The 12,897-nt window shown below is 31.3% G+C and overlaps 1 protein-coding gene across 3 annotated transcripts in view; it reads left to right on the top strand.

Moving 5' to 3' along the window:
- LOC145933162 (uncharacterized) overlaps positions 1 to 12,897 on the top strand; it is an 88,221-nt gene that overhangs the window by 14,352 nt on the left and 60,972 nt on the right. For 2 of the 3 annotated variants that reach the window (XM_083032695.1, XM_083032694.1), the window contains exon 1: positions 8,386 to 10,082. In XM_083032695.1, the coding sequence (XP_082888821.1) occupies positions 9,907 to 10,082 (176 nt within the window). In that variant the 5' untranslated portion in view covers positions 8,386 to 9,906. Of the gene's footprint in view, positions 1 to 5,543; positions 5,638 to 8,385; positions 10,083 to 12,897 lie in introns of those variants that run through there. The other variant, XM_083032696.1, reaches the window with a different exon arrangement.

Here is a 12,897-nt window from a genome sequence, read left to right as displayed (position 1 = left end):
CATTTACGATTGTATAAAAAATTATGTTAAAAATTTGTTACCCGAAAATCTAATATCTTCATAATTATAATTTTAATAAAAAATTTTTATAAGTCTTCTCTCTAAAACTTGTTATAAGCTGTCTTTATATAATATTATTAATAATTTATAAATTATATCGATATATAGATAATTATGAATGATATACTTACAGACGTAAAATGATTATTCTATCTGCAAATTGTAAAATGATATTTATGACGTTTCAGTTCTAATTACTATTTTGGATAGTATTTTGTGCATGAAAAATATCTAACATTATAAAAGAAAAAGAGAGAGAAAGAGTAGATTATTTTAGATACATATTATGGTATATTTTATGGTATGTCAAATTACATATATTTTCCGTTTTATGTTTTAAGAGCAAAAGATTCTAATTTCTGTTTTGCCCAGATCTGTCATACTTGCTCTCACGATACTTAAACATGGTATCTCAAAGATATCTATAAAGTCCTTTTGAACTCGCGCATGATTAAGTTTTCAAGAAATAACTCGCGCCAAAGATTAAAAGAGTAATTTATATGAATCACTACATTTTCATGTCATTCACGTAAACATCTTATAACGTTGATGTTGATGTTGCAAATAATAAAATACCGAAGAAAACCTTATAAAGGATTTCGATAATATAGTTCTTTTATAAAATTTAATATAGTTTAACCGAGTGCAGTGATTTAAATCATTCGTTATTTATTACATATACAACACACACACAGAAACACACACATCACCGTCTTGTTTAAAGTATGTCACCGATATTCGAAGCTAAACGTTAAAAATTTTAAGTTAATGCAACTTTTTCACGATTTTTCTCACGTGATTGAATTTTAGTGTCTATTATAAATTTAAATTGTAATAATTGGCTTGCTTTATATAAATTTAAATACTGCGGTATAAATAATCGAGTTTGAAGTGTTAGAGAATAGACGATGAATGGCATCCGGGTGAAAACGTAGGCAATAGGAAGTAGACGAGCGCGGCGTAGCGAAGCCAAATTGGTCCGCAAGTCGTTAATCCGCCATCGAATCGAGAGAGAGGAGAGTCGGAAACGACGGGTGGTCGCGCGTGTGCATCGAGACGAGCGAGTTTCGTCGTCGCTGATGACCGATGACGTGTCGGAACATCTTCCCGACCGGGAAAACAACAAGCCACGACCGGCAACGCGGGGTTACCCTCGTGCACCTGCGTCCCACGCGTAGAACACCCCGTGTAACGTCGTGGTTCAACCCTCCGCGACAATTCCCGAAAATCAGCCGACCGTGATGAACAAAAGAAGTCTCTGATGTCTAGACGGTTGGATATTATTAACATAAAGCGACGACAGGGGTTTCATTATTGTCTTTCTCTTCCATCTTTTCAGCCGTTCAATATTTGCATTTTCGTTACAAGATTCGATAGTTTAATTAGCAATCTTTTGATATTTTTTTATTGTATTTTTTATTTATTTTTTTAATGTATAGTATAATATAACACACACACACACACACAGTAATACATATATGTATTAGATTAGATATACATTTTTTAACGAGTTATGGAAAAGAGTGAAATATAATTTACAGGTATAATTTATTTTTTATAGATGAACTAGTAAATAATTAATGGACGAGAAAATAATCATTGAATTTTTTTCATAATTATAAAATATGATTATATTCTCTCTCTCTCTCTCTCTCTCTCTCTCTCTCTCTCTCTCTCTCTCTCTCTCTGACGTCAAAGATGTGAATATGATATCACGAGTTTTTAGTTATTAAAGACTCAACAATTACACGTTTCCTAGAAAGAGTGTTCATTTCTTTCTTTCTTTCATTATTTTTTTTAATACCTTTAAGCAGTAAAAAATTTTAAATTAGAGGAAATAAATTACTTAGATAATAGAAAAGATTGGAGAGGTACGAATATATGAATATATGCAATGAGAGATACAAATCAAAACACGTGGCACACGATTTACATAAAAAAAATATGTAGAAGTCTAGACAAAAATAACGGTTTTTATGAGATATTTGACATATGAATTTATGAAAATGCTAAATATATATAGAATCGAATGTAGACACATTTCGCGTACTTTGTCGGGATTCTAAATGTTTAGAACCGAGTGCATCGTACGTATGTTACCTCTAGCCGTCTTATCAACGCTGTCGCGTATACTGCGTATGCAGCGGAACTTCTGATAATAACGCAATGTCAACGACCTGATATATGAACGCAGTCCTACCTGATGCCAGTTTCTATAGATACAGTCACTTGCCGTCATTTATTTTTTCAACGCTCTGAAAAACTGAACAATGATTCTGAAGACTCGAATAGACTTGCTGATCTCTGCTTCACTATACATGTTGCGTCTTCGACGAAAAATCGAAAAAATATTTTTTTAAACAAATTCTCGTATTAATGTGAATGATCCGACGATTGGAAAGATATTCTCTCTCTTTCTCTCTACCTTTTCGAGAAATATTCCGAATATTAAGGATTTTTTATATTAATACTGACAAAAATAATATCCCTGAGCAATTTTATCGTTATATTTTAATTAAAAAAAAAAATAGTTTTTATTACTGCTTTATATGTACTTTGAGACTTATACGCAAGAATAATGCATGATGTGCCGATGAAAATTTTCTTGATATTAAAATACAGCGGCAAAAGCACTCTGGAATAATTTCATCTAGCTTGGTTAATTAAGTACAATGCGACAGAAACATTTTATGGGATCTTTATTCTCATACAAATACAAATTAACTTTTATTTTACACAAGAGAAAATATCTTTGTTAGAAATAATTATTACTCTCAAGACGCGAATATAATACCTATAATATTGAAAGATAGTATAATATATGTATATCGAGGGGTTGGTCACTGAGGTAATTTTTGTACAAGGGCTAGGTAATTCAGCGGCAATCCAAAGGAAATTTGGGTAATTCAAGATAATTTTTGGTAATTCTAAATAATCTTTAGCATTCTCAGGTAATCTTATGGGTATTCTAATAGGAAATCTAAGTAATCTAAGGGTAATATCAAATAATCTGTAGGTAATCTAAGGTAATCTTTAATTTTTTAATTTAGTGAACGTCATTGATGAATTCTATCTTTTTACAATAATATACATTTGCAGTCGATTCTTAGAGTCGACGCTTCGTAAAAACGTGCTTTTTTATAATTTAAAAATTGTCGTGGTTAGGTTTTCGCGGTACCACGTCTTTCTCTCTCAGACCACGAACACACGAGCATTTAAAAATTGCGAAATGCATTCTTATCTACAACTTTTGAAATCGTCATTTAACGGTAAAACAAAACCTATATTACAATTTTCATGTATTGAATATTCTGCCGGTAATTCCGGTATTATTTTCATTTTTACCGCACTTTATTTTTATGGATGTATTGCAAAGAAAACAACTAACAGTAACAAAAATTAAATTTTTATTCCCAACGTTTTTGGGAATAAAATTGACAGCGTTAAGAAATAATAAAATATTTTAAAAATATATCAAAACAATTTTTTTAATGTTTCAAAATAGGAAAAAATTTTTACTATTTACAACAAAAAAATTTAAATATATATTTTAAAAAATTCTTTAAGATTAATTTTAAATTAAAAAAAGGGAATAATCGAAAAAAATATCATTCTAAATTCTAAGTATGATGGGCATAATTTGTATTAGGTAATCTTAAGTAATCTGAGGTAGTATTAGGTAATCTTAAGTAATCTGAGGTAATTTAAAGGTAATCCGTATCAAGGGTAATTTTTGTACACTATAAGTGTACCACTAGTAACCAACCCCTCGATGTATATCAAACACATTTAAAATTGGTTCAACGCTTTTATTGAATGAAAAAATATGATTTCGAAACTTGCTCAGAATATTTATGAAAATGTCCATTCTTATTCTAGTGCGAAGCGATTTGAAAGCGATCTGAATAATATCTACATATATTTCTCGATAAATATTCGAATCTATCTTTTACGTATTTCTTAAGTTAATTTTTCTTGGAAAAATACATTTGTGCATGTTCACAAAAAATATACGCTCGCATAGTCAAACTTTTCATTTTCTGCAAATATCGATCATCTCGAAGTGCAGGATCTCGATACGACGGAGTCGATCAACTCGATAGGATTATTGCAGCGTCACAAATAGTGAAAACATGTGTCCCTTGTGTTGTGCGATCGGGATCACGTACGTGCTAATCTGCAGTCATGCGATGTAACAGAGATTTGCGTGACCATGGACAAAGACCATCCTTGATCCTGGGAAACGTCGCGCGATTGCCACGAATTAGCGCTGTTATCCGTGCACGCAGAACGTGCAACCATTTTACGCGACGTGGTTTATCCGTGGTCTGAATCGTTCTGATTTCGCAGGTTTGCCGAATATCGGTCAGTCCGACTTCATGCCGACGAATCGCAAATTTGATTTGCGTTCATGCTCGCGCGCGCGCTTCAACCTGCCGAGTTTTCAATCTGAATATCCGTTCAGAGTTCGTCATTCATTTTAATAACAGATTTAACAGTTCAGTAAAATGGATACTGAACAATTTGTGAACGCAGCGTATTTAATTCTTATTTGCAGTAAAAGCAAGTAAAATTAAGGCTTGGTACAATTTATTTTTCACGTTCTTTAATGTTAATTAATATGGAAATAATAAATCTGGACGCAATATGTTGCACAATTGCTTGTTTATCGCCGACTTAAATAACATTTTTTTATGCTGTAGTTAAAATGTGTGTGTATGTTACCAGCTTTAAAAATCGAGCTCTTGTGCAACTTCAGCTTGTTTTATATTTAAATGGCTAACTTTGCAAATATTTGATGCAAGTATTCCTGATGTGGCATTCAGGTGACAACGATATAATTACGATCAATATATGTATTATATGATTTTAATATTGATTAACTTGTAAGATTAATTACTCTTTTCTTTCTCTATTATGTAACTGCCCAAGTATACTTATTGAATCAGTTTGAAGCTGTATCGTGACCGATCAGTTATGTCATTTGGTCGACGACGATACATCAGTTATCGTTTTCACATTGATTCTTCCAAGCAGAATTTATTCGCTTTTAAACACTTAATCACAGTTTTACTCTGTTACGGCGACAATCCAATTACAATCCATCGCACGTGTAAAAAGAATCTCGCTGAGAATGCATCAGACGAATACTTATGAGCATACGTGCTCGAATAAATATTTTGTAGTTGATACAATTAAAGTACGTCCTCTTTATTCGCTCTAATAGCAAACATTTAAATATAGAAGAAGTCTCGTCGAGCACATTCTAAGTGTGTATAATTATTTGTCGTATAAAATAGAGTTGTACATTGTATTAGCAAAGCTAACTTTACACCATAATACGCTATAAGAAAAATTTTAGTCATTAAATTAAAAACAAATATTTTTCAATTTATACACTTTATTTTCTTTAATTTATGCAAACATTTTTTTTGTTATGGTACAAAATTTCTAAATTAACAAAATATTATCTTTATGTGCAGGAAAACTCTGAAAAATGAAGGAAGAAGTGGACGAAGATGACTCTGGCGCGTCCTCTTCAGGTACATCTGTACCTGAAAGCACCATTTTATATGGGTAAGTCAAAATTATCATGCTTTAAATTATGGTGCCAATGATTTCTTCGCCGTGATAACGATGCAATGAGATACGTGATGTATCAATAAGAATATTTTTTAGATATAATTTCTACTGTAAAGATTTTCTTATATATTGTTATTATATAAATTAAAAGCTCTTTTTATTGATTGTCAATCGCGAAATAATATTTATATCGTAAATCATAAACTTATGTGCACATATATTAATATGATAATTAAAATATTTTATGTAGTGAGGAAATATTGATTTTCTGTATTACTCACTTTTTTTATTAAATTCGCGAGATATAAGAAAAAAAGATTAGGTAAAATAATTACATATGATTGAATTAGATTTCAAGGTTTAAGTTAGCCTTTCAATTAATTACTATTGGGTTATCTAAAAGAAATACGCACAGATCACTCTCTAATAAATCGACGATTATATGCATGAAGCATTATGCATATATAAGCGTTGTAACTTGAAAACATACGTGAAGAGCTATTTTCACGGTGTAAAGTTATTTACTCCAAATTTTATTTGCATCACAAAGTACAATTTACTGTTAATATTATAGTTTCTTACATTAATACAACCTTCCATGATCGTGTTTAATTAATTAATCAACCGTAAATGCGGCGCATTATTGCACACTCATCTAATCGAAATTACCAGCTCGCTATAGCGTTACAGCATGGTTGAGCAAAAAGGTTTCACTGTCCGAGTTGCTGGACGGCATCGACCATGTCAAAGCTTACGTATATATAGTTCATATTTGTTGAATGCAGCTTTAGCAAAAACCACGAAAAAAATTACCCTTTTGATCTGTTTCGTTATCAATCTTCTTTGAATAGCGAAAACATTGCATTCTGAGATAATTGCTAAAATAAATGATAAGATATTTTATGGTTATTTTTGTTGGATGTTTAGAAATTTATTCTTCTTTTTTTAGAGATACTAATGGTAAACAATTTTTTTTACTATTAGTATCTCTACTAAAAAAAACTATTATTTTTTACGATTATAGAAAAATGATCTCTCTCTCTCTAATGTGCTTTCTATTTGTTTTTTATTTTATTCTAAAATTATTCGTAATATGAATACAAAAACTGTATATTTTTTATACAACGTATTCTAATATGTATATGATGATATGGAAATCAAAGTAATTCTTGTTTAATATATTTTCAATATGATTGACTGCATCTGCACATATTCCAAAACGCATTATGCCGATACTTTTATGACACTGATTTTACTGTAATCCGCATATAAAATTGTACAATACATCGAAATCGCAGACTACATCTCTTGTTTGCGGACAAACATAAGAAAGTAACTCGCTATACCTCACGCGCATGATCTCTGAGTATATTATACAATACCGCATTAAATAAATATTTATTTTGGATGATAATAAGAAAAGCAAAATGGGCAATGCCCATGAAGATACAAATTATTGTATTTGACATTCCCAGCGACAAATATGAAATATCACACGGGCTGAAGCTTTGTCAGATATTACGACGTACGCGGTTAGTTCGATTATCGCTTCGAGGGTTACAGCGAATTTTATTTGCATTTTGTTTGAAATACGAGATACAGAGAAAGATCGCGCAAAACGTTCGATTAAAAAACAACTGCAAATATCGGATCGTCACATTGAACATATCGGTTATCAGGAAATTCGATGTCTCGCTTTTGGTTTACTTTTCGAAGCAAAAAATCATCGGTATTCTCTACATATAATATTTGTGAGAATTTAACAAACTGCGCAATTTTTTTTTTTTTAAACATCTGTCATAGTTATTTTCTGACTTATGTGAAAGGGTTTACCATACTCTGGTTTACCATACTTTAGTTTACCTTATTAAATAATCTGAAAAAAAATTCCGATGTTCTTTTAGTATTTTCTCATACATGATTTATTTATATGTGTGTGTATACACACACACACACACACACACACATAAGAGTGTCACGAAAAAATCTTACAATGGTTCATTCGAAAAACAGCTTGCCATTGAAAACAAATTTTGCTAATAATAAAACTTTTTTATGACGAATGGATAAAAATAGGATCGTATTTTTATTCTATTGTTAAATTATAATGTATATACTCTAATATATATACATTTGAGGAAATATAGGGATATGAAATATCATAATTGTATTCATAAAACTGAATATTTAATTTTATGGATAAGATTAGGTGGACAAATCATATTTACATTCCAAATTTTATTTGTATTTCAATGACATAATACAAATTAGACTATTCACACATTAAAAAAAAAAACATTTTCATATCTATATGATTATAAATAATAAATAACATTGAAATATGCTTTAATCAATCATCGTTAATTATTCTTATATAAATATGCATAAACATAGTAAAAAATTACATATTAACTAAAAACTAATATTTTTATATTTTTCTCGTCTAAAATATATGTATAAAAAAAATTACGCTTCTCCCACTGTGAGTGCGATTTAAAAAGCACATTGCGCACATTTAAATAAAGATTCACAAGATAAAGAAGGAGCGAATATCGATTTCATATACGAGTTTCGATATTCCCTTCAGGAGCCGGCCGGTATGAATGCGGCTTAATAATGTGTCGTTATCACGCCAAGCGGATTGACGACACGGGGAAAAGAGGCAAAGGGAGTATACAAGGGGAGCGACGATTGGTTGTCTCAGTAAGAGGGGAAACGCTGATTGTTCAGTGGGAGAGGGGATAGCGCTCGTCCAGCAGTTCGCATCCGACTGTCGTGAGTTGCGGGTATACATCTTTCTCTCCCATTCTCGTGTCTTTCCCTCTCGTTCCCTTTCCATTCGATACCTGTCCTTCCCTCCCTCCCCGCAATCGTGTTTTGGGTAGGCTCGCGTGTTGTTTTGCCTGTTGACAGTTTTACGGGTACTCGCGTTTGAGGTGGACGTCGTGGACGTCGCCGTGTCGTCGTCGCGTCGCGGCGCGTCGCAGTTTCCTGTGCGAGAAGAAAACGTGGTCTCCCGCCAGCATCTAGCGCGCGCGACCGGCAAAAATTAGTTGCGACATCGAATGTTAGAGCAAACAAAAGGTTCTTCACTGTTGAAAACGTTCGTTCATGCCGCACGTAGCACGAAACAGTAGCAGCAACTCGCCTAATGAATAAAGATCATCAGCATTCGAAATAAATCATCGTTCCACAACATACGGCGATTGTATTCGGACTGTGTCAAGGTCATCGGCGGCGAGTTCGCGCCTCGTGTCACAGCGCTTTCTTGGATAGCGCATTTCTCTGTGCAATAGCCTTGGCAGAGGGAGAGAGACAGAAATTTCGTCCAAGTGTCGCAGTCATATCAAGAAACTCGTAACTCCGTAATCATAACTGGCGTCTTGTCGATTTTTTTTTTCCCCCAAGAATTGTTACCAATTTGTGACACAGTGTCAAGGCCACAGTATCATGACGACAATCACGAATTGTCACCGAAACTCAAAGATCGATCAAGATCGCATCGAAAATGCACCGAAGCACCTAGTCTAAACTTACCTCGTGAGTTTTAGTGAAATGGTACTTGTGCGTGAAATTTATAGGGAATAGAATTTCTGTCAAAGGACACTGTACGGTGTGCGTCGATAGGATATACGTATCTCGACTCTACGGGATAATACTCCCGCAGGAATGACGGGAAGATTCGGCGCCGGTATGCCTCGTTGACCGGTCGATGAAGCTCGACGAAATTCGCGAAACATTTACCAGATATAGAGACGACTTTATTATCTTCGCGCGAGAAAGTTTATCGAATGACCGCGATTAATCGCCGACAAATCGGCTAATTTTAATTCGGCTGGCAAATAAGTCATCGCGATAGCGGGTCGTGATATCGGACCATCGACTACGCATCGACGTTAACGCGATGATATCTTGAGATGCCACCGATCTTTAATGATCCAACAAATGACATTAAAACACCTGCTGCAAACAGCAATTAACGTTCATCAATACTATCGATTGCAAGTGTTAAATAAAAAATAAATGAAGACAACTCGCAAGTAATGTGTTAAATAACAGTCACGTACTGTAACGTTAAAATTGTGTGATAAATATTAAAAGGCCTCAAAAGAGTAGATTAAAAAGTCCGATCGTTTTCGATATAATGGCCCACGACGGTGAGCGAATATACTTTATCCAACCGGACGGATAAAAGAACTCTTCGAGAAGGAAACATATATTTGTATATCTCAATAGAAAAGTGCATCCTTTGTAAAGTACAATATGTGGCAGCAACAGCAGCAGTACTTGAGGAATTTGCCCTCGCAGCATTCACAACAACAGACTCTCCACCCGGGGATCATAGACACGGATGATCACCCGCATCAATCGCATCACCAGCATCACCATCAGCATCATCAGCATCATCGCACCACCATTATGAATCTGCCGGTACCAAGGTCAGGCTCGTTTTCTTATTACGAGATAAGGTCGCGGGGCGTATCAAGGTGAACGGATATTCGTGCACGCGAGTGTGATAGGGATCGCGTCTCGGATATGATAATAAATCGTGTATCGCGCGAATTTCGTTACTGCTCAACGCTAATATGGGGTGGGATTCTCTCATATTTCAGTTAATCATGATTTCCATAATATTTCAATAATATCAATTAAAAGTTTATTTACTCTCTCGAAATATATAAGAGTTAATTATAATTAATTCTTTTTTTTAACAAATACATAATAACAAATAATATAATTTTATTGGCACTACATCTTATAACTTTATGCATATATATGTATATAATAGCAAATGATAATGAGCTTTTTATATTAACCTTATGATGCCACTTATATTTTATGAATTGTATTCAGAAGAATATTTCAGAATTCTGAATCGTTAATTTAATGATACAATCTTTGATTAATTTGAATTCAGTCTTTCCTCGGAAGAATTTTGTGATGAATTATTATTTGTTGCAAATCTTGGTAATTAATTTTATTCTTTCACACAAATCAGATTTTGATAATAATATAAATTATATATATAATTTTAAAAAATTATATATAATTTTTAATAAAATAATTAGTAATGATCTTTATATAATAGAAATATTTTTATATTTTTTCTTTAACATTATAAATTACTACGTTATATAAATCCCGTATTTAAAAATTGGAACAGAAAAGTTTACATATAAATTATATATTTAATTTTATTTTTAATTTAATTTTATGCTATATAAGCAATATTTTATTTATATATTATCGCAATCTTTCTGAATAAAACAATATATACTTATTATAAGTATAAATATATACTTAATTATACGTAAAATAATTATGTCTTTTTATTTTAAATTTATCAACATAATAATAATAATAATATTGGATGTAAAAAGAAAAAAAATGATAAATTAGCAAAAAATATCGAAAAATAATGGCAGACAGAATATCGTATGTTGCATTTATACGTGTTGATCCTAACTCGATGGCATGAGAATGTAAAATTTACAATATTTTGTATATATGTATAATAATACATGTATACATACATTATATGTCTATATTATATTTCTTATACTTCTATATATCGCTTTCTATTTGATAGTAAAGCGGCGCGATTTATGTATGCTAATGACACATAAGACTAGTTTTCGATCTACTCAAGTTTTAACGATGAAAAACAAGTATTAACGATGCTGTGCAAAAAAATACATTTATTTATGAATACATATTTATTTAGCGATAACCAATAATTTTGATGATGACACGCAATGATAACGTGACATATTAAACATTATATCTTGCGTTACGTTGTATTTTTTAAATGTTATTTATCATTTTCCTTGCAATTGCCTAAAATTTTTTATGACGGCATAAAAAACTGATCGCATCTCTATTCAAACGAAACTGCAATTTGCAATAATTAGTATTTTACATCTTTCATGCTACGATATGCAACATTCAACTATATTTGGTTAAAAATTTGATATAAAAAAATCAATACATAATTTATATATCTTAATTTTTTTATACTATTTTTATAAGAACAGTGCAAAACAGAAGTGAGTCGTTTTTTAAGGTATTAACTGATATTGCTATATTATTTATTTATTAAAAATATTTTTCTCGCATGGGGATTAGGTATAACATCGTAAAAATTGGATTTAAAATAATTCATATCAATAAACTTCAAGTTTTTTTTAATAATATCGTATTGTGGTTAGTTATTTACACAATTTAAAGTAAGAGTGCGATTAATTAAAAGTATTGATTAAAGTTGCTACAATTGTAGGCAAGAATATAAAATAAAAATTTAACATTGAAATTTTTATACAAAACAAGTAAATTAGTCTATTGTAATGGAAAATAAGTTTCTATTTTTAGAATTCAAAATAAAATATATTATATACATGTAGCATTTTATATATTCTTTAAAGAAAAGTAAACACTCGTCTCATTATTAATAGCGGTTTAACTTGCAAATATATGGCAACATTATCGCGCATATCCACCTTAATAAGCGATAACTTTGTGCACAAAATGGCTTTGAAAAAGTATGAGAAATCAATACACACGTGTGACACGTGATGATAATGCTGACTACTATAGAAATCGGCGACTATTAAAAGCGAGTTTACGTGGTTAATGTGCGAATGTAAGGATTTTATTGTTTTGAAGATCACTGTCTAAAACGTCTGCAATTAAACTTTTTCCGTTTCAGTCTTTTATGTACAATCTTAAAAAAGAGAGAACTTTAATTTTTTATATACCTTAATGAAAAAAAATTCTATATCAGAACTAAATTCTATAATCCCAGAACAAGAAAACTTTTATATCAAAACTATCGTTACTGTATTTACATTAATTCAAAAGTTTGCTTATCGATATATTATTATAAAAATGAGAAAACGAATAATATGTGGCGTTAAGGATTTTATTGTCGTCGAGACTGTTTAAAGTGTTTGCAATTAAACTTTTCTTCCCAATTTTTAAATACGGGATTTATATCGATGTAGTAATTTATCACAATGTTATAGATTATAGAAAAATTCTAAAACTTTTATTATAAAGACCATCATTAATTATTTATCTCTAGCAATGTAAAAATTCTGAAAAAAAATTAACACAAGTAATTACATTATATTACATTACTAAAAAATTGCAAACTGCCATTAATTTTTGTAACATATTTTACTTTGTAATATATTTAATTCAGACATATACATACACATATTATACATATATACATATATTTGTAGGTACTTCACG

The sequence above is a fragment of the Prenolepis imparis genome, unplaced genomic scaffold, assembly GCF_030444845.1.
Source record: "Prenolepis imparis isolate NDT839.2.m4 unplaced genomic scaffold, iyPreImpa1.0 SCAF_2, whole genome shotgun sequence".
NCBI lineage: Eukaryota > Metazoa > Arthropoda > Insecta > Hymenoptera > Formicidae > Prenolepis > Prenolepis imparis.
This window is presented reverse-complemented; position numbering and strand designations above follow the sequence as displayed.